At 39.4% G+C, this 23413-nt stretch overlaps 1 protein-coding gene across 1 annotated transcript; it reads right to left on the minus strand.

The window, feature by feature from the left end:
• Positions 1-11950: 11950 nt before the first annotated feature.
• LOC149316935 (pancreatic alpha-amylase) lies at positions 11951-23210 on the minus strand. Its single transcript, XM_089516564.1, has 10 exons — positions 23016-23210; positions 21115-21261; positions 19244-19441; positions 18477-18707; positions 16803-16936; positions 16578-16700; positions 16352-16451; positions 15278-15399; positions 12922-13047; positions 11951-12251 (listed from the first exon to the last, which is right to left on the minus strand). The coding sequence occupies exons 1-10, from the start codon at positions 23181-23183 to the stop codon at positions 12062-12064; spliced, it is 1539 nt and encodes a 512-aa protein (XP_089372690.1). The 5' UTR covers positions 23184-23210; the 3' UTR covers positions 11951-12061.
• Positions 23211-23413: the final 203 nt, after the last annotated feature.

A 23413-nucleotide genomic window follows, 5' to 3' on the forward strand; every position in this document is an offset into this window, starting at 1 on the left:
TAGGAAACAAAATGAGGGGTTTGATACAGCAATGGGCAGATTTGGGTTAACATTTGCAAAATTGTAGGCCTGGAAAATGTAAATAATGGGTTAACAGGACATTAAGCTATATAAAATATGAAGTACAAAGCTCTATGTAATGTCAAATGTGTTGGCCCCAACTCATGGTGACCCTGTGAATAAGACATCTCCAAGACCTCCTATCCTCCACTGCTTGGCTTAGGTCCTATAGATTCAGGCCTGTGGCCTCTGATTTAGTCCATCAATCTGGCATGCAGTCTTCCTCTCTTTCTACTGCCTTCCATCTTTCCCAGCATTATCACCTCTCTGGTGAGTCATGCCTTCCCATGATGTGGCCAAAGCATGACAGCTCTAGTTTTATCATCTTTAAGACAAAAGTCTCATTGAGAGTTTAATCTGTTCAAGAATCCATTTATTTGTCTTTTGGGGTCTCCATGATATCCTCAGCACTCTTCTCCAGCACCACATCTCAAATGAGTTTATTTTTCTTGACTTTTTTCACTGTCCAGCTTTCACATCCATACATGGTGATGGGGAATATAATGGTTTGGATGATTCTAACTTTTGTGCTCAGTTGTATATCTTTATACTTTAGGATCTTATCTACTTCTTTCATGGCTGCTTTTCCTATTCCTACTCGTCTTCTGATTTTTTGACTGCAGTCTCCATTCTGATCAGTGTTTGATCCTTCACAGAAATTCATTTATTATTTCAATTTCCTCATTGTCTAGGTTGAATTTATACAGATCCTCCATGATCCACATAATTTTTGTTTTTGTTTTCAGTAGTAAGCCTGGACATAAGGCATTCAGGGAAAGAAATCCCATAAGTAAATATGTGGTAGTAAATGCATCATTACCAATAAATGAATCATTACAAATAAAAAGCTAACAGGGCAGAGAATTGGGAAATATTAACTCCAAAAGCCAGCACACAAAGCTGAAAGGGTTTGGAATTAAGCAATGTGAAGTTCTAAGGTTGCTTAAGAGGACAAAGGAGAATGAGAGAAAATTGGGATAAAAAGGACCTTTCCTTAAGCCACACACAGACATGTATACCAAATAGGGAATAGTTGCCTGGTGATAGTCTTCCCCAGAGATGTATTGCATTTCTGTTTAAACTATTGCCATTATTAGACTGCATCTATGCATTTAAGTTGGCATACAAAGGACTGATCCGGGATAAAACTGACACATTAGGCAGACTCTTAGTCTGCAGAGCTGAGCTGCTACTTTTCAGTGCAACTCTCCAGACAGAGAAACTCTTCCAACTCCTGAAGAACCAAGAGGAGGTGTGGATGACAGCAGCAGCCACCCCCATGTAAAACCGCCAAGTCATGGTTCTGCTGTATAGAGTTGGCTCCTTCCTAAATATCTGTCTCAAGTCAGAAGGTTGACCTTGCAGTGTAAAAAGCTGGAAAGATTTGAGGGGAAACCACACCCTCCTAGTTGTTACTCCGTGGTCAGACCCCACTCACCCCTCTCATATTTGATTCAATGTAATATTGAAATAGGCGCTAAGGTGGGTAGCCTAAGAGGCACCCCCACTGCAGAAAACCTAGTCATATCTGGGAGATGGATTGGCTCTACTAAGTGATAAGATCACCCAAGACTAACCTCAGCATAATAATGTTGAGGGTAATGATAGGTTTCTGACCTGAGGTGGCTGTGCATACACAACCAAAATGTAGATCCTCAGTGGAAGGACATTTCCTTTGTTTGGGATATTCACACCAAATGTCCAACCATTTTCTCAATGTCCTAACCATTCCTCTCCCCTGGGAAAACCATTTGTCAATAAGGTAGTCTATTCATCCTGAAAATACTGCCTTGGGATGTGCTTTTGTGTTTAAATGTCATTGTCTGCACAAGCAATTTGGTTTAGTTTGGAATTAGACAGACATTGGTGTTTTTCACACTGAGGTTTTTGCAGCTCAGATCCGGGATGACTCCTGGTTCAGCTATGCGAATTCACGTTATAACGTGAATGTTTTATCACACCTGGTTGCCCTTCCGAATTGAGGGGGAATCGAAGCCAAGGCAAGTCATGTGATGCAGATTCAAGCAAAGCAGAGTGAGTGCAAATTGTATTACCACACTGGTGATACCATGCGGATTCAATGATTCAAATCAGCACCCATGCACATGCTCAGTGGGGGTCTGAACACATCGTGACCTTGTACGTTTCCAGGATGAAAAAGGGCTCAAGTTCTTGTTCACTGTTTCGCATAATTGTGTGACTGCGTGAATATTTGCCTCGTGAATATTTCTGTGTCTTCTTCATCCCCCTTTTTTATTTTCCCTTCTATTTCAGCAATTTCAACACATGGATGGACAGATAGATAGATAGACAGACAGACAGACAGATATACATATCTGTATATTCACATTCACGCACATACACACATATAAAATATGAGTTGCCCTGAAAGTGAAAGGACCACTGAAAGGAAATGGGGGGAAATTGCAGTGCTGCATCATGGGAAATTTGCAACCCGGGGGGCGGGGTGCGGTGGTGTACCAGAGCAGAAGCAAAGTTACATTCCACACCAGACCAATTTGGAGTGAAATTGAAGTGAGCTTGAAAATGAATTCTGTGAATTCAGGAGTCACTTTGGATTCACTGCGGAAGCACCTCAGAAGGAGCTCCCATAGAAAGTAATCACATCTGATAACACATTCATGTTATAACATGAATTCGCATCGTTGGACCCACAGTCACCCCAGAACTGAGCTGCAAAAAGTTGCAAAAACCTCCGTGTGATAAACGTGGCTCTGTTTGATATCAGTTAGACACTTCAATAGCTGGTCAGAGCATGTTGGAGCTACCCCTCAGGAAAAGTGCAGTATCACCTCTTAGCAACCTTAAAATCACTGTTCCTCTCACCTTTGCTTTGTTAATTCTTGTGCGAGTATGCGTGAGAGTGTGTTTGTGAGCATGTTGATTCTTTTTTTATTTTGTCATTCAGAATTGTCTCTGGAATTCTGTGTGGTTTGGAACCATTACACAAAGGGTAAGATCGAAGGCTTAATGTTGACCCAGTCAAGGTATAATTTCAATTGAGCTATATTAATTCCCCTATTAAATATTATTTGTGGGTGCCTTCCCAGGACCCCAGTTTTTTGGGTAACACACTCCACCAGCAAAGAGCCTCAGGCATCAAAGGTCATACTAGAAGCTGGACAGGCCATTGTGCTGCCTCCCTTGCCTCTGTGCACTCCCAAGTAAGATGAGAACAGGGCTTGCTTCTAAATATGATCTGTTTATCTGCAACCTTGTTTTCTGTGCTAAAATTGAATGTTCAGTTAGATCCTAATTCATTTGCTAAAAGGGCTACTCAGGTTTTCTACCTTGGCTCAATTAAAATACCTTATTGCAGCATTCATTTGCAAAGTAAAGCATGCCATTTTATTTACAGCACAATTAAACACTGGTACAATTACCAAAGTGAGGAACAAACCTTATCACTGATACTAAATTATTCTTAATAGACCTTATTAGTCAGTAAATTGTTGTTAAGTGGGTGTAGCACTTCATTCCAATTGCCACAATATGCAGATGTTCTCAGTCTTTACTGCATAGGTCACGCATACTTTTTACACAAATAGAACAGGTGGAGATGGGGATGAGGAAAGAAATACTGAAATTCAAATGTCTTGATTTAAATAAGTGACTTCTCTCAATCTGTTTCAAGTTTAGGCAGATCTCCCCCAGCACTTGCCTTGGGATAGAATCCTGTTTGTGTCCTAAGTTCCCCTTGTAGAAGGAGGGTGACTAAAATGGTGGTCTGGAAACCACACCTTCCGAGGAAAGACTTAAGGAGCTAGGGATGTTTAGCCTGGAGAAGAGAGGGTTAAGAGGTGATATAATAGCCTTGTTTAAATATTTGAAGGGGTGTCATATTGAGGAGGGAGAAAGCTTGTTTTCTGCTGCTCCAGAGAACAGGACCGGGAGCAATGGATGCAAGCTACAGGAAAAGAGATTCCAGCTCAACATTAGGAGAAACTTTCTAACAGTAAGAGCTTATCTTATCAGTGGAACACACTACCTCAGAGAGTGGTGGAGTCTCCTTCTTTGGAGGTCTTTAAACAGAGGCTGGATAGCCATCTGTCGGGGATGCTTTGATTGAGAGTTCCTGCATGGCAGAATGGGCTTGGACTGGATGGCCCTTGTGGTCTCTTCCAACTCTATGATTCTATGGTTAGACATATGTATTTTTTGTCCAATGTTGAACTGAATTATGCACTCATAAGATGTGCTCTGGTGATTGTCTGCTTCACCACAGAGATATGCAAAACCACAGACAAAAACATTGCAGTTTTAAATTATTTTAACTCACTGTAAAATTGCTGTGAATGTCTTTGCAAGACAGAATCTTATATATATCAAAAGACTACAAGCACATTGTTTGTATTTTAGTAACATCTCCAAGTGTTTAATCACTTTATATTCAGTGCCTCTCAACCAGTGATACCTTCTGACAATTCAGTTTTAAACCCACAGCTATGCTATTTTCCAGAATTACAATCCCATACTACTTCCTGGATAAGGGAGAACTCTCCCTATGAAATTTGCATAGCTGGTATAGAGCAGTGGTTAAAATGGTGGACCATGGCTGGGGAGACTTAGATTCAAAAAGCCACCACAAAACTCATTGAGTGACTTTGAGCCAGTTACTGTATCTAGACTAATATTTTATTTTTATGAAGAGGAATCTCTCTTAGACTAATCTACTGTACAATGTTGGAGGCTAAATGAATAGATATATAGCAACTTGAGCTCTTTGGAAGCAATGAAGGCTATACATAAAGTAATAATTGCTGCTAATGCTAATTGCATTACATTTCCTCTAAACTGCTTTGAAATGCTTCAACTGTAAAGCATTCTGCACATGCTTCATTTCCATTTTAGGTGCAATTAACTAGTAACTCTTTGAATCCAAACAACTAACTTGAAAGGGATGAATCTGGGAAAGACTCTACCATCATATCACCATTTCTTTTATAGGTGTATCTTCACAGGGACTAAAAAACTCTAAAGCATGTTCTGGAAAACAAGCTTATAGGCATTGTTTCCAATAGTCACTGTATCTGTATCCGTAAAAGGCTGCCTTTTACACCTATATTCTAAATTAATTATTATTTCATTGATCTTCCTTCTGTTCTAGTCAACTTCTCCCAAATACCTCCATATGTTGTGTTGTACAAAACAAGCCAAGTTTAAACAACATCTTGATACCTCCATATCTTCTGTTCTTTCCCTCCCACAACATCTGTCATCAAACCAAAACTTTTAGGAAGTAGCCTAGGACCTTATTGTACTGCTTAAATAACCTGGTTTACCTCTTCTGAATAGAAGTCTAATTTGGACTGCAGCTGGGTCCTATCACAAGGATTTTGCCACTGAAGCCACCAGGTGAGTCCAGTCCAGCTGCAGCCTGGGTCGCAGGCATGCTTTAGGAGCCTCATTTCAAAACCAGGAGCTTATAGGCTTCAAAAAATGGCTGCAAAAGCATGCTGGGGACTCAGGCTGCAGCCAGGCTGGACTCACTTGATGGCTTCAGCTGCAAAATCTTTGCGACAGCTGTAGTTAGTAATTGGATGGGATACTTCCAATGAATACCAGGTGGTGTGAGCTATATTTCACAGGAAGGTACTAGTAAAACCCCATTTTGGTATTCTTTACCTAAGAAAATCCTATAATATTGTGAAATCACCATAAGTCAACAAGCATCACGAAGGCACATAAACACACAAGCATGCGTTCTTTCTATAGTTTTGCTCAGGAAGAAATGTGTAGATAAAAATAAAAACTAGGCAAGAGGAAAGTGGGACCTGAAACACCATTTTGTATGATCGAGTGTTTCTGTTTAGAATTATGCCACACAGCCACTCAGTTACGTCCTCTTCTAAGATACTTCCACACCCCAGTTCAAGCATCATGTAAACAAGACAACAGATACCCTGCCTTTTTCATCATCACTTTTCTTACATGGACGCTCTCCATAAGAGCAAGGATGCTGAAAAATCAAGGTTCTTGCTTGTATGGATAGCTTCAGTGTAAAGAAGAACCGCTTCAGATTTGTCACTTCGTTATAAGATAAGTAACAATAGAATGGATGGGACTAGGCACTCCCCAGTTTGCACTGATGGACATTAGGTACATAAAGCCTAAATAAGGTTCAGTAGTCAACACCTGTTCAGCATGCTCAGTTCTCATTGGATTATTACAGAGTGATCCCTTTCTCTTTTATTCCCCCCCCCCCCCCGAAAATATTTTTGGCTTTCTGTAAAACGTTGGGATTATCTCAGCTCTGTTACTCCTCTCCTCTTCTGATTGATTGTTTGTAGATTTGTCTGTGTAAAGAACCACACTCTGAAAATGAGGTCACAGTTCATATATAAGCAAAGATCAGAGATGAAAAATAGAGAGAACCAATGAGTAATACTGGCTGAGAAAACTGAAAAGAGAGAAAAAAGGAAGCTGGAATAAGAAGACTCAAAAACTAAAACAGGGCTAAGGACAGATTCTCTGCATAGGGTTATAAGTACAGATGCACCCATACAGCTCATGCACACAACTTGTACACATACATGTGTATAATATTTCAAAGGAATATTTCTAAGGATTTTATCACATGATACTTGAAAAACAGTCCTAGAACAGGATAGTAGCATCTGTGGCCAGTCCAGTAGCTGGTCTGTAGTCTGTTGCTGTAATGTTCCTTCTCATTGATAGACAAAATACATCCATGCCTCCCAATCATGCTTCTTTCCCACTGTTAGTGCACATGTGATAAGTTCCTCCTGAAGCAGTTCCAATATGGAACATGTTATTATATGGTGTGAGTGGAGTTGCAGTTGTGCTCCTCTCTCCTTCCTTCTTACTATTCCCAAACAACCTGATTTTCTTTTCTTTCATTTTTAAAAATTTATTTTTTCTTTTTTTTACTTAATGGATTGCTATGATCATGCAATGGCACTAAAAATAAAAATAAATACAATAAAATACAACTACAGACTGAAAGCCATCCTGGGAAAGGTATAAGGTAGGGAGGCTGAGCTATGGAAGATGGTTTGAAGAAGGCAAAGGCTGGCACAAAACAGAACCATGGCAATTTGAAAGAGCTGTGTGTTCACAACTGTCCCAAGCCAAGTATATTTGCCTTTTCCTAGACAAAGACGTTTGTGGCAACTTATGAGCCTGGTGTGATAACATCTTTTTAAGCATCCTAGGCCTCATTCCCACTTACAGATAAATTGGTGTGTGGCGGTCCAAATTGATGGACTGACTTGACTGCAGAGCATGGTTCCCACTATATTTGCCCTAATCGCATTTTTCCCTCTAAAATAATCCACTTGTGGTTCACATTCATGCATGAAATGATTCAAAATGGACCTGCTCCAGCCAAAGGGCAAATTTAAATCGATTCCAATCCACATCTGGTTCACACTTGCACAGAATCAATTTATCGAAAAAGACGCAGAAAAAATCAGCATCAAAAAGACGTGGGTTAAATGGGTCAGGTACATGGCAACCCCCTCACTAAATCATTTCAGCTATTCGATTTAAGTGGGAACCAGGGTCATTTGAACCAGTTCAAACTGAATTGCGGTTTAAAAGGTAGTGGGAATGAGGCCCTAATCAATTAAAACAGCACTCCAAAAGATTTCTCCAAAAGAGCATCTTGAAAAATGCATGCCCCATGACTCCTAACCAATGAAACTGGCAATTTTAGTGAATTTCAAATATTTGCAAATATATATTTAAATTGTACTCCAGGAGCCCTGGTGGCACAGTGGTTAAAAGCCTGTACTGCAGCCACTCACTCACAAACCATAAGATTGCGGGTTCAATAACGGCAAAAGGTCTCAAGCTCGGCTCAGGCTTGCATCCTTCCGAGGAGGTCGCTAAAATGAGTACCCAGCTTGTTGGGGGCAATTAGCTTACACTTTATAAACCACTTAGACACTGTTAGTTCAGTATGAAGCGGTATATAAATAAAGCTGTTTGGTGATATATATATATATATATATATATATATATATATATATAGTCTATGTCCAGTTATACTGAAACACTTGAGAAATGGTCCTGAAATCCTGGAGCATGGCAGCTCTGACTTCAGAGTCAACCTACTGTGCGGAATTGACTAGTACGGCCACACAGAAAAATACTAAATGTAAAAAGAATTACAAACATATGTAGAGATGAACCAGCAGTGTGTACTCAGAACAATAAAGGATGATGATGACGACGACGATGACGGTGATCTATGATAAATATCTGAAAACAGAACTTTTTTTAAAAGAAAAGGAGAAACCCCCAAACCAGTATTTTAATTATTAACCTTCAAGCAAGCTGGGTGACTTTTGATTTCGGAAACAAGACAGAAAAAATAATGACACCCGCATCACAGAAGCATCATCACTAAAAAGAGAAAGATCAAATGCACCTCATTGCTGTGTAACTCCAGTATACGTGCTATGTACTTTGTACCTGTTCATACCTGAGTTACTGTGTCTCTCGCTCCAAAATAGCCTGCGTCTCTTTGTGTTTCTCACACATTTCCTGTTTCCCCCAGAATTCATATTCAAGGACAGAAAGAACAAACAGAATGTACGGTGGTTTCCCCATCTGCCCATTTCTTAATCAAGGATCTTTGAGGGTATTTTTTAATTTTATTTTTTCCCTTTGAAAGAGTCCATATCATCTATGTGAATGAGCAACATTCCATCAGGATTTTCTTTAAATTCTAGCAAAACAAGGCTTCCTCTTTCACAGCTGCTTGACTGGGGGTAAGGGAAAGATAATGAGGTGGGTTGGGGCTTTGGACTGTATATTTTAACCTTGTAAGCCATCCCAATTGCATTTTGTAGAGAGGCGGGATATAAATAAATTATTATTATCATCATCATCAGCAGCAGCAGCAGCAAAAAGTGTTTAGGCTTGAATTTTCTTTCTGTGTTCCATCTCTGGTGAATCATGGGAAGGGGGGAATTACCTGAGAAGCATAGGGGTTGTAGCATTTCTTCAGCAAGTGAAGTAGTAAACAGCTGGAATCCAGATATTTAAAATAACTAGTTAACAAGAACAAATATTTACAGCTCTTTTTCTGGTGCCATGGTATGCTATATACCCTCAGAAGAGAGGTTCAAGAATTGTTTTGTGCTCCTACTTTGTGCTCAATTGTAGGTGATGAAGCTATTACAAGATGAATAGAAGGAAAGCATATTTTGTACAACACGGTGTGGAAGGCAGGTGTTTCTAGCATGATGTAGTGGTTTGAGTGTTGAACTGTAACTCTTGGGACTAGGGTTTGATTCCCAGCTAAGCCATGGAAACCCAACAGAGTAACCTTGGACAAGTGACATGCTCTCAGCCTCATGGGAAGGCATTGGCAAACCTTCTCTGAACACATCTGGCTAAGAAAAACCCATGATAGGGTCACCTTGAGATTGTCATAGGAAACAACTTGAAAGCACACAACAATAAATTGCAACCTCCAAATCAGTGTAGGAAATCCAGAGCTAACATAGTTTCCACAGATGACTGTCCTGATTACTTGAAGACCCATCAGACCATACATAATTCATTCCATTGTTGAATAATTCTAATATTTGGGTAAAATCTCATCCTGTAGGAAGATATGCCATTAGCTCATTGTATTTTGTCTTGCCCCCTCTTCTGTGTAGTGGCCCAAAGTGCTTTCATGCCTCACACACTAGGCACAACATACCCAGTTTCATTAAAACAAACCTCTTTCAAGCGAGTGACTGCTTCCCTGTAACTTTATCTTCCCTGAATGCATTTTTACCTTTTTTGGACAGTCAAAAGGGGGTGGGGCGAAATGATTGAAACAAAAGCTAGATTTTAAGAGAATGTCTTGAAGCGAACTGCGGTGGAAATGCGCCTTGCTGCCCAGTAAGTGCCATCCTTATTGAAACAATACAGATGTCCTTGTGCTACACTTCTCATTCTCCCCTGCAGTAGCCATGGGGAAGGAATGCCATGACTAAAAATAACAAAAGTCCAGACAGAAAGGGAAATTGAGATGCTGAGCCAAGATAAAAGTAACTAGTTACAAATAACTAGTTAATTATGGTTGCTTGTACTTGTAATTACTTATAGTTAGATTTTCCCTCGAGTAACAAAAGTAAAATTCCCACTACATTTTGATCACACATAAGCATTTAAATCACAACTAGAGCTAGAAAAAAGGAGCTTTGGCAATACTTGTTGCACACTGCCACCTCCAACCTATAGCTGCTGTTTCCCTCAAGCATTGTTAGGGTATCCCTTTTCATGGACAGGGGAAACCCATCAATGCGCTTGGTATCACAATAGTCCCCAGGTGTGAAACGTCCCTGTAAAGGTAGCTGCAATATTGGTAGTAATGTGATGTCAGTGTCTCCTCCTCTCCCCTTTCACTATTCCCAAAAAAGCTTGATTCCAAACTCAAAAACTAAATGAAAAAGTGAAAATTAAAAAATCTTTTTTAAAAAAACCCAAACCCAAAAGGCATTCTAGTAGGGCATAGAACAGGGAGGTGTAATTAAAGGGAAGGAGAGAGTGTGACGGCATAAACAGCCCCAGTAGTGCAAGAACACGATAAGGAATAATGACTGCTGCTCACAAGTATAGTTGCATTTTCTTTAACAAGTGTGACTGCAAGGAGAACGGGGCTTATACAGTAATGCCCATGGTGGTGAACAAAGTTTAGTTTATTCTATAGCAGTGTTGTTTACTTCGGGGGGAAACTGAAGACCTCCCATTCTCACTTTTTCCCCAACAACCACCCTCCATATGGAAATTCAGCTCCAGGTCCTACTATATGTTTTGAATCTTCACCCTCAGACTTCTTTCCCACCCCTGTTCTCTTGATTGTGCATTGACTTATAGCTGGCATAAATTTGTTTTCTTACAATGTGGTCATATGTATATACTTGGAAATAAGAATCTGCTTGGAAGTAAGAATCAGCCCAATGAGGAACTTCCAAGGCTGCTATTTCTTCCACTTGTCAATGTGGTTATTACAGATATAACAGAGCTTAACCTGTTGAATCCACATCCATCCTGCTGAAAGTGTTTTTGGCATGATCTCACTGAAAAGACCTTTTAACACACCTTTTGTTTCTATCAAGGAACACCTATGTGTATGCACAATATTTCAGTTATTAGACTCACACATATGATTCCCTTCTTCTGTGCCAAGGAGAACAAGGTAGGAAGGCAAGGGTCTTCCCACATTTTATCTTCATAAAAGTCTTGGCTATGAGATATTGACTAGCCTGGGGGCACTGAAGCAAAATTCATGGCTGGAATAGGGATTTGAACTGTGTCTCTCAGAGCCTATTCTGGGGTCAAATCCCAGATGTTAAGGGAAATGTGCATTTCTGTGACTAACATAAATGCATAACAAGATTTCCTCAGAGATTTGTGCTTCAACAAACTGACTTTCTGACTGGGTGTGAGGTGGGTGTTTGCAGTAAGCTACAATCATTCTGTTTTAAAAAATGAAAGTGAAAATGTTGTTTTGTTTTGTTTTGTTTTGTTTTTCAGTTCAGAACAGTAAAGTTTTTTAATTGACATATCCCAGCTGCTAACTTTATCATACAAAATTAGATATTTTCTGTCAGCCTGATGATAGGCTGCTTGGAGTGTTCAGACTTTGACCCTGGAATGTGTAGGATGCAATTGACAGATTCAATGATGGGAATGGCTGTTCCTTCCATCAGAAATTTTCATAGTTTGACAGACACACAAAAGTAACACTACATAAAGGAAATCTATATGAGACTGGCACAATTGACATAGTGGTCTTTCTCTGCATGGTGGCTCCCTCTTGGAACAGTGGCCACATGGAGACTGTTTTAGATAAATGTGGATTAAAAGCAAAATACTGTTGGCAAAGATTGTTTACAGCGAGTACATTGAACATTGCAACCATTTATTCTAATTTTTAAAGGAATCCGTATTCCTACATCACTCCAGTTATGGAGGAAAGCAAGATCAAGGAAGGACATTTGTTAGGTTCAAATTATAATTTAGCATTAACATGAATTGCAACAAATGGGTCTTCAGCACTGTTGCTAATCTGAAAATAAGCTTTGCCATCACCTTGGACTTCAATTCTAATTCCAGTACAGCTATTCCCCTCCTTCTCGCCAGAAATGATATCACAATATGTGCCTGCAGGAAGGCCAGTTTGCAGTGTTTCAGACAAGTTCCTGTTAAAAAAAAAGGGGGGGGGGGTTAAAAGTAATAAATATTTAAATAATTACCTTGCTTCCTAAAGCTTTACATGATAAATTAATACAGTTTGACTAGGACTATCACTCTCTTATCCAGTGGTCAACACCAAAGTCCTGTTTCACTCCACGAAACCACTTCTATCCATAGCAACCATCCCACATTTTCAGATATATAACCTATGGTTCTCAGGGTCCCACTGCTGACTTTCTTTGGAAGTTCTGTGATTATTTTGTGCAAGACAGTTTGTCATTTGGTGTGATTCATAGCAGGGATGAGGAACTACAAGTCCTGAGGCCAAATCTCATGAAGGATGAGATATAGCTCTGTGGGATTCTCCAGGTGACCATACCTTCTTCATGAGACTATCATTTGATGGGTTCTATACACGTTCTTTAAATTTTCTCTCCTTCCCTCCCAAGGCATTAAGGAGTTATTGACAGTAAGTGTTCTAAGTTCAAATATCCATGCAATTTTTGTCCCACCCTTTTGACTTTGGTTTTGCCCACCCATGGAATGTGCATACACACACCCCTTTCTCCACAGTGAATTTGCCATTCATTTTGAAAAGGGTAGCCTACCCTTGCTGCCACACTCCCCAGCAAAATAGTCATAGTTTCAACCTCTGAAAAATCTCTGCTTACTTACCAGTCATCATTATTGAAGACAATGAATCCTTTGTTTCCACGACCAAATGCCACTTGATTGCTGTTATTGTCCCACCAATTGGTAAACGCCTGTCCCTCGACAACATTGCGGAAAATAACCATGTTCCTTTGCAGGGAGTATGGGAATTGCATTACAGTTTTATATTGTAATGTTATTCTATGCCATTTTGTTAACAGTACAAGATGAAGCAAAGCAGCTGACCCATAAACATTAACCAGTCAAAAGGCTATAAAAACTATTTAGATAAAATTGTTACGAAACAAAATGCTAAACACATTCAAATGTAAAAACAACATCTGGAATTCAGTATGGGACTTGCACTTTCATAAGTGGACTTTTGTGTGTGGGAAACAGAACAGAATAGTCTCACAATGTCCATGTTCACCTAGAGGCTGCTGTGACATTACAATAATAGCAGGCAGAGTGTCTGGCTCTGACCATGGCTCTGATGGGCCAAGACGTAACAGGAGTGTCTAATGTATACCAGAATTGTCCTGTGAGCATCGGATGTGTCCAGTATGCACTGCAAGCACCCAATGACCATGAGAAGACTCCAATGTGCACCAGAAAATGTGGAATATGCATCAGAAGTGCCCAATGTAATTTGGAAGCACCTTAGTACATTGAAATACATTGGGCAGTGACTAGATGTACATCTTTGCAATTCACTAACAGGGTTTCATCGCATTTCTGCAACATAGCTATGGATTCATGAAGTTACAAAACATAGACCATGATGTAGAACCTGATCCATTGTCAGTACTGGCTGGTGGCTTCTGCATAAGTGGGGCCATAAACTTGATTTGGGTCTCAGTCTGAATGAATTATCCAAGGTGTTGAAAATAGGTTCAGTACCTTGGATAGCAAATTTAAAGTTTGAGCTAGACCTCAAGAATGCCCAAGAAGCCACCCACGCACTCATGGCAACATTTCAGTAAATCAATGTACTTTCAATATGTCTGAGTTGCATCCACACTGCAAAATTAATGCAATTTGACACTGCTTTTCCAGCCATGGTTGAATGATATGGAATTCTGGGATTTGGAGTTCTGTGAGATATTTAGCCTTCCCTGTCAGACAAATCCCAGGATTATATAGGATGGAGCCATAGCTGTTAAAGCAGTGTCAAACTCCATTAATTCTGAATCCAGTGAAGCAAGTACTGAGAAAAATCAGACTTAACTGGCCAAAAACACATGAACCATAACTATTAAGCTCATTTCTAATGCTGGTCTTCCTACTTTCCTAGAAACAACATAAGGATTTAAATCACTTCTCTGAGGGAATCAGCTGTAATGATTTAAATAACAGATTAAAATCTATTTAATCATCTCCATAATCAAATACTGTCTCCTTTAGAAGGTAAGTACAGATTGAGCATTTTTTTCTGAATTGTTTTCACATTAATTTTCATTTTAGCAAAATATGGGATTCCTTGAATTTGTATTCAGATTCCTTCTCCTTGTTCAGATCTATCCTGTCTCCTCAAATTCTCTGATCACTGACCTTGTCTGTCTTTGTACTTAGAGAGGCCAAAACAGAGAGACACAGAGATGAGGTGAGAGAAAAAGAGTCTCTACTTTGTGTAAATAATAATAATAATAATTTGTTTTATTTATATACCGCTATTCCAAAGATCATAGCAGTAAATGACCTCTAAAATAGGACATTATTATTTCTTCATTTCTTTGATCTTTGGAGCTTATTGCTCAGCATTTTAAATTGGCTTCAGCCCCCCAAACTGCCGGCTGCCATCAGCCCAGGTCCCAGCCAGGTCTAAGCCATGCTCTAGAAATCGGAAAGCTTTCTGACTTCTAAAAAGTGCTGGTGGAGTGTGGCTTGGGCCTGGGCTGATGGTGGCTGGTGATTCGGCAACAATTTAGTCTGTGATAATCCCCACCTCCATCCCCCATCCCAGCTACAGCCCGGGAGGCAGGAGCCAGTTTAAAATGCTGAGCAATAAGCTCCTATGTCTCACCTTTTTCCCAAAATAGGACTCAAAGCATCTTGCCTCTCATCTCCCTAAACTGCTGTTAATATATTTACAGAATATAATTAGAAGTTGCATAATTAATATTCATAATGATATCTTTGACTCTGTATTCTTGGGTATAAGAACATTTTGAACTCTCATTTACAGTTATTTATTTATTTTCCAAATCCCACTTTATTTTTATTTTTTTAAAAAAAAATAATTTTAAAAATTTACTGATTTAAAACTGAGATCACAGAGCCTGGCTAAATACTGTTCAGAGAAGGTGGAAATTTCTCAGCAAACTAGATCTTTCCCTTATGTCTCCATAGCAGTGTAGGATAAAATTTACATTTTTCTAACCTTATCTGACGCCATCGATGTTCACAGACCCAGTCATTGCCACAGGTTGTGTCTGGATTAATAGTAACTGATTTAGTTGACCCATCAGAATTGCTTGGAGGGCCAATCCAGTCATTGACATCCTAGTTAGGGAACATACATTGGTAGGACAAAAATATTTGATGATTGGTGATACATAATAGATATGCAGACAAAATACATTTCTTAGCACCTATACACAAGGAATTCTGTTTGAGAACATCTTATTATATTGCTCAGAGATGCTCAGAATAAGTACAACAAAATGAGGTAAAATAAGACAGTAAACCCTGAGGATCATATTATTTCTTTCCTGGGCATCTGCAAGCAAAAATCGCAGCACGGCAGTATGTTTGGAATCTCTCTCCAATGGTGTTCTAGGGGTTTTTTATTATTATTTCAGATAGCTTTTTACATGAAGGAACATTTTAAAATGGTAGGCCCCAGATGTAGGTTGTCACCTGCCTTGTTATTGTACAAGATATTTAAGTGTCCATGCCATCTGGGGCTTAGGGGAGTTGTAGTCTCCCGAAAGTAATTTTCTCAAGCTGTGAGACTGTGCTAACCTCTAGAGTGAAAAAGCCTCACACTCTGGAGCCCCCAGAAAAATAGTGATGGCTAGGAGACTAAATAGCAGACTTAACACTTGCAGTCTGTTCATTTCTAATTGGGTAAAAATAACATTGGAGCTGGGCTTTAAAGTCAAGTCAATCTTACACCATCCCAGGCTTCCAATTGTGCTTTAAATCATATATGGTTATTCATACAGTTATGATGAAAGAAAAATAACAAAAAATGACTCATTTTTAAAAATCTAATGCAATAAAGAGCAGGCCTTTCAATGTCAGTCTGACTGTTGTCCCAACAACAACAAAAAAACTCTCTAATTTCCCATACAAATAACCCTACTGGAACCTGAAATTACCCCCTGCATAAAATTTATGGGCTTTCTTGAACTTATGGAACAGTGGGGGGAAAATATTTTACACCCAATCATTGATATATATATGTAAGAATTTACAAATTATTTGCGATTATTATAAAATAGGAACTGACCTTTCCGTTCTCAAAATGCCTTGACCAGCGGAAACTTGACATGACACGTGTAAAACCATAGGGGTGAGCAAGCATGAAACCAACTGCCATTTTGTAGAGCCTGAAAAGAGAGAGGACAACAAGAAAGGGGAGAAGAAAGAGAAGAAAAGGAAGAAAACAAGGTTTATATTTATCTTCAGGGGGCAGGGGAGGAAGAACCACTTGAGCCTTTAAATGTGTTCCTCACCTGGGATCCCAAAAAGTCAAAATGGAAGCTCCCCCAGCACCATGTCCTCTCTGGTTGTCATGATTATCCACAAAGACAAGAGCTCTATCAGAAGGCATAAAGCCCCAGCCTTCTCCCCAGTTCCTAGAAAAATAAAGAAAGTGTCAAATTAATTGGAAACATATTTTAAGACTTTTAAGACTCTTGAGTTGTAACCTTGGTGGAAATGCATGAAATAAAAATTACTTTAGATAAGCCATCTTTTCTCCATTCCATCTACGGATGACAGTCCCTAGTTTTGCACCATATTTGAATTCTGTTACCCGGCCATTTCCAAAGTATTCACTGGCTGAGATGGCCTCTCCACCCAAATCAATCACCTGAAAAGTGAAAAAACAAACATTTATTTCAAAGTGTGGTATAAGGTTTTTGTCTCATTCTCTCACTCTCCATCTCACATACACAGAAACACACAGGTTTGCTGATCCACAATTTTCATTTATGTCTGGTTACACTTTCTGCTGTGAGCCATGTAGTATTGACTAAGGAGGTTACATGTACACTTATGTGGTTCAGATCTGTGCAACAGGCACATTATAGGAATAAATAACATGGATGTCTTATGTCAGAAGAGTTTTCAGCCAGTCACAGTTTCCTAATAAGCATCCTTGTAGGATACAGAACTTTGCAAACATATTTATATAGTTATGTGCAATAATCCCTCATTCACTAGTCTCTTGACTATACAATTATATCAGGCATCCCAGGACTGACATTGCACATTCAGTGCTTTCCCCTTCACTGGAAAATAATCAGGCTACAGCTCTTCACATGAAAATCTAAGTATTTACTGAGTCCCTGTATGTAGATTAGAATTAAGTTAGGCATCCCTTTAACTTAGAAGAAGAGCAGTGTCCAAATAGACAAGTGTAGGCATACTTTAGTTAACAAAGATTTTGACAAAAAAGCTCCTTTTTAGAAAACGTTTTATGTTTGCCCAGTTTCTTCTTCCTCTTTATCCTCTGTCTAGCTGGGAGGCTTTTAGCAGCATGGGAGGATGGTGAAGCAAGGCTGGAGAAACAAACTCGTGGTGTTGAGTTGCAGCAGCATGTCTGCAGTAAACAATTCCTCAAAGCTTAAGCTGGGAAAGAATGGGATTCTACTCACTGATCCGTGTGTGTGTGTTTCTACAACAGGTGAAGTAGCTCCAGATAAAGAATCCCTTGCTGAGGTTGTGTGAACAACAAAAGACAGAGAAAGGGGGAAAGCAAGTAAGCTTGCCTCACGAGCTACCCTTAGCATGTTAAAAACAACAAAAACATAGATCTGATAACTAAAATGGACATCATGAGAAAAGTGGAAACTGATGAAAGAAAAAAAAATCACACTTGGATGTGTTTTGGCAGACGCTTTCAAGTGATCTCTAGAAGGTGCAAAATGTTTGTGTTTATTTAGGCAAGGCTTACCAGACCTGCTTCTTTCATTTCACATGTGCATATTGTTACATTTTTAATAAAAAGTTTCCTGAAACAGGTTGAACTGCTCTTCTTTTTAACTAGAAGCTATCCCTATTCTTTCCATTCTATTTCTGCTTCTGGTAGCAATTTTTCAAGTAACCAAGCAATGCCCAGGAGCACATCTATTTTGTTAACAGAGGTATGCCTATATCCAATGCTGTTTCTAACCTTCTTGTTCAATGCATGTAGGATTGATGAGGGATCCTTACATGGTACTGGCTTGAAATTTCAAAAGTTTTCTTTTAAAAGTGCAGGTCCTAGATTCCCTGCCAACATATCCAGTATAGTAAAAAGTAACTTTTTCTAGCCTGGAGCCACAAGAAATGGCCAATCTTTCCATTTTCTCATGCTAACACCATATGTGCTTAATGTTTATCTTTAACATGACAGATGGACAGATCACCTCTTGAAAGATGAATGGCCTTGTTCCTTGAGCAAACCATCGAGTGTTCAAATTGTTTAGCTTGTCTAAAAATGCTTTCATGTCCCCAGGCCACATATGCTTGGAAGCATCAATCCGAAATCCTGCTACTCCAATGTCAATCAGGCGGTTCATATAGTTAGCAACTGTGGAGCGTACGTAGTCCTTCTCTAGTGCAAGATCGAGAAGACTAACAAGCCGACAGTCACGGACCTGTTGAAAAAGATTATTTTGAGATGTCAATTCTATGTTGTGTGTGTGTGTGTGTGTTCATGCGCATATGCCTTCAAGTTGTCTGTCGACTTATGGAGACCAAATGAATTTAACAGGGCTTTCTTAGGCAAAGAATAACTAGAAGTGGTTTTGCCAGTTCCTTCTTCTGAATTATAGCCTACAGCATCTAGTATTTGTTGTTTATCTTCCATCTAAGTATTAACTAGGGTTGACCCTGCTTAATATCCTAAAATCACACAAGGATATGGTGTCTTTAGGGTATTAGCATCCTGTTAACTCAGTGACAGAATATATAAAGGATTCCAGATCCAGTCCAGATTTTAGGACATTAAAATGTTCTGCCTGCAAAACTGAGAACAAAACAATATGCTAAGTATGGACAGCCTCATGGCAATGCATTTTTTTATCTGCTAAATTTCATATTTCAACTAGATGAAAGAACAATAACCAAAAAGAAAAGACAAGAAAGAGGAGAAGAAAGAGCAACAAAGAAAAAAAAAGTCCACAAGTTTTACCTGGTAAATATCATTGTAGCTTTCAATCTCTCCACTATAGGTCTTGCATTTCCCATCGTTGAAGTCCCAGGCTGAGTATGGGACAGCAGGGAAGTCACGCGTACCTGCATTAAAATAGCTTCCACAAGTAGAATGGGTGCCTGCCCCACCTCCAGAGCCACACATGTGATTGACCACAGCATCAACATAAATATGTACCTGGTTGGGGGAAAACATTTCTTCTAGCTATATTCACAAAGCATCATGAAAGGGTATCCTGCCTTCCAGCCTTTCCTTAGTTTATTCTTCTCTGCTGTAGTAATGGCATTACAGACCTCACTCTGTTCAACTGAATTATGTTTTCTCTTCTAGGTATAATACAAAGAGTTGGTTTTATTTAATAAAGCCTTAAAGGACATTGGTTCCCAATACCTTAGAAACTGCTCCCTCTCTTGGCTTCCACTGTAATCTGTGGAATCCACCAAGGATACACTCTTAATGATGCCACCCATAGCATTAGGTTTAGTCATCATAGTCATGATGAAGAGAGAAGTTTTTGGTGGTTGCCCCTTCCCAGTACTGATTTGCTAAAGTAGCAGCTCCCTTGAGGGTGGAACATCAAACATACTTGTACCTTTGGATTTCAGAATTAAATTGGAAAGGACAGCAAAATGAATTAGTTTAGATAAAACATCTCTCTTTTTTGTTGATGTTTTGATTGTTAAGTGTTCCAGACCTTGAGAACTGGTAAGTCTAGGAATCTGTATAAAATACAATAAAACACTTTGGGTTAATGAGTGATTTCACAGGTCAATTAAAAAAGAAAATCAAAAGCAGGGGCAATCTTAAAAATCATTTATTGCAATTCTCCTGCTCCCTGTATAATGGACATAAGGCAGTTTATGATTACTGATACAACAAACTATTTAAAATTCAATACGGAATCTGTATTGGTTTGTTATTGCATTCTCACTGCTATTCCCTTCTCTCTAAAGCTAGTTAACATCCACATGAAACCACTGGGAGACGTTATCCAGAGTTTTGGAGTTGGAGGTCACCAGTATGCTGATGATTCCCAACTATCTATTGTTTCTATCCAATTCCAATCAAGCTATCTCCTCTAAACCAATGTCTGCTGCCAGTAATGGACAGGATGAGGGCACACAAGCTGGCACTTAATCAAGACAAGACAGAAGTGCTTTTGGTCAGTCAAAAAACCAGTCTGGGAATAGGGATTCCACCTGTGTTGGATATGCTTACACTTCTAAAATTTTATGCGAATAGCTTGGATGTGCTGATGGACTCAGAGCTGAGCCTGGATGTTTCAGCAGTGGACAAGACTGCATTTGCAGTTAAAACTAGTGTGCCAGTTGTGCTCATTCCCTGAGACATCACATCTGGCTATAGTGATGCATGCCTTCATTACATCCTGTCTGAATTACTGCAACATATTCTATGTTAGGCTGCCTTTAGAAATTCTTCAGAAATTCCAGAGAGTCCAAATTGCAGCCAAATTGCTAACTATGGAAAGTTATAGAGGTTCTATAATCTCCTTGTTTCAACAACTCAACATCTCTCTTTTTTTTCTTTTTTTTTCCTTTTTTTTGAATATTCAAAATATTTATTTCATGTATTTATATATTGCTTTTCAGGTGAACCTTAAGATGTTTACATAAAAATATTTAAAATAAGCATCAGCCTTGAGTACTCTTATTTGCCCAAAAGAACAACTCAACATCTCTTGAAAAACATGTCTGAGTGACTGCAAATTGGATTTTACAGGATATCTTTCTGGATGAACTGTTCCTCTAATATCATGAGCATGGAAGCAGAGTTTCTTTGATCTAAAAGCAATTGGTTATCAGTCTAGTCAGGATTTCTGAGTCACTTACTCCAACATTGTTGCATCTGGTCACCATGTCTATCAATTCATTCTCACTTCCAGATCGTGAACATAGCTTGTAGCTGATAGGCTGATATCTTTCCCACCATGGCCTCCATGGATTTGTAATGACTATGTTTTCATTTGGAGGGGAGATCTGTAATAAAAAAAAGATATCGTAAAATGCCCTGGGATAAATAGTTTAACAGGTGAGGGAAAGGACTGTGGTACGTCTTTACTAACACTGGGGGCTTCAGCTGACATTGCCAGATTCTGTGTAGACAGTATAAAAATAGCAATGGGCAAACTTTGTCCAGCTCAACCCCCTGAAGTATCTGATTTTTTCCAAGCTTTCTTAATGAATTCTCAAAAAAAAAAAAAAAAGTTTTCAAAATCTAAGACGCAGAATATATTGCCTGCAACCTTCTCTGCCAGTAGTTTTTAATTCAAAGGAGTGTGAAAATTAGCAGTGGAGTGGGCTCACTGAAGCTAAAAGCAGGTTTCCAGGCCTTTGCTTTACACAGAGATGAGAATCATGAATATTTGTAGATGCTGAACTGAAAGTCCCACTAGCCCCAGCCAACATAGCGAACACTAATTGCACAGATTTGCTCAACAGACATTTCAATCAAGGGAATACAATTATTTGAATGATCCCTTTAAGAAATGTTTCACAAATAATAACAAACTCCTGGAATATCAGAAATAAAAGTAGATTATTACCAATTCTTAGGCGCATTACAGACGCGCCAAAGGGGCGTATTAGGGTTAGGAAGGGGCATCCCTTCCGGACGGCCCTCAACCCTAATACAGATCGAGTCCATACAAAATGGCGGCGCCCGTCCACACAGGGGCCGCCATTTTGATGTCGTGGACACGTAGCGTCTGGATGTCACACGGCGGAAGTGATGCCACGAGTGTGCGACTAGCGCCTCGTGGCGCCACTTACGGGTCACAGAAAGAAGCGCCATTTCAGTGCTTCTTTCTTGCTGCGTCCGGGAAGCGCACGGTTTGGCCGCTGCGGTTCCCAGACGTAGCAAATGGTTGCGGTGGCAGAGCACCCTTCTCGGGCACTCTATAACGCGCCTTACCATTGTAAAGGATGCTGGGAACTGTAATCTGACAATTTCTTGAAATAATCTTGTTTTATTTCTAATATCCTAGGAATTTGTTATTATTTGTGAAACATTTCTTAAAGGGATAATTGAAATACTTGTATTCCCATGATGCAAATGTCTGTTGAGCAAATCTGTGCAATGAGTATATATATTTTGAAGAAGTTTTATTATTACATGTGGTAACCCAGCACACATTTATGATGCCAGATTCCACTGAGTTTCAACAGTCATCCAGATGCTTGATAAATGTCATTTGAATGGCAAGTCTGGTATGCTCAACCAGTTACACAGCCTAAGAGTCTACAACACAATAGTCTGCCAGACTTCACATGGAACAACTCAGCATATAATCAGAACTTGTATCCATACTTTGTCTTTCAGTTTAACACTGGATTGTCAAGTTAGAAATTCAGTACATACAGATTTCCCTATACCCAAACAAGTCATTTAAAAATTTCTGTTGTCACACTGACTTGCAAATTTCAGTAGCCTTATTTTGTCTGGGGCTGCATCTACACTGAAGAATTAACATAGTGACACTGCTTTAACTGCCATGGCTCAATGCTATGGAATTCTGGGATTTGTAGTTTTGTGCAATATTTAGCCTTCTCTGTCAGAGAGCTCTGGTGCCCCAACAAACTACAAATCCCAGGATTCCAGTGTGATAGCAGCCCAGGACACATTAATGAAGCTGAGACATAATCACTACTCCCCAGGCCTTTACCATAGCTATCCAAGTACAATCCTCTTTCCAAAGTACATTTTTCAAGAGATTCCCTTGGGTTTAGCTTACCTGAACTCCACCATATCCATTAGGTGCTAGATAGCGCTCGCACTCCAGAGCAATGTCAGCCCAACGCCATTCAAAGAGGTGGACGATAGATGTTGTTCCAGCCTTTGTATTTGGGTTATATTGAGCCCAACAAAGCTCAAAAGCCACTAAGAGAAGAAAAATCTTCATGCTGTTCTGCGCAATCTCTCCTATGAACTCTACTTTGTTGATGTTAGTGACTATTTATATATTCCTGCTACAGCTCAAAGTACACGTCAGTTGTGAGACGTTCAATCCACAATTGGTTATATTTAGTCATTCTCCTGTAATCAAAGGTCATTCCATTAGATGTTTCAAACAATGTAACAGGTGAAGATAACAAACCAAATTCTCTGGCTAACAACTTCAAATGCATAGAC

This window comes from Sceloporus occidentalis, unplaced genomic scaffold (assembly GCF_023333645.1).
Source record: "Sceloporus occidentalis isolate IW3139 unplaced genomic scaffold, rSceOcc1.0.p SCAF_3, whole genome shotgun sequence".
NCBI lineage: Eukaryota > Metazoa > Chordata > Lepidosauria > Squamata > Phrynosomatidae > Sceloporus > Sceloporus occidentalis.

What these genes read in the sequence shown, in the direction of transcription:
- LOC149316935 (XM_089516564.1), bottom strand. Translation starts at nt 23,183, where the DNA reads ATGAAGATTTTTCTTCTCTTAGTGGCTTTTGAGCTTTGTTGGGCTCAA. An exon ending in TTGACTTTTTGGGATCCCAG is followed by an intron (nt 16,452 to 16,577) that starts GTGAGGAACACA and finishes CTCTCTTTTCAG; the next exon opens with GCTCTACAAAATGGCAGTTG. An exon ending in CATCGATGGCGTCAGATAAG is followed by an intron (nt 13,048 to 15,277) that starts GTTAGAAAAATG and finishes CTCCCTGCAAAG; the next exon opens with GAACATGGTTATTTTCCGCA.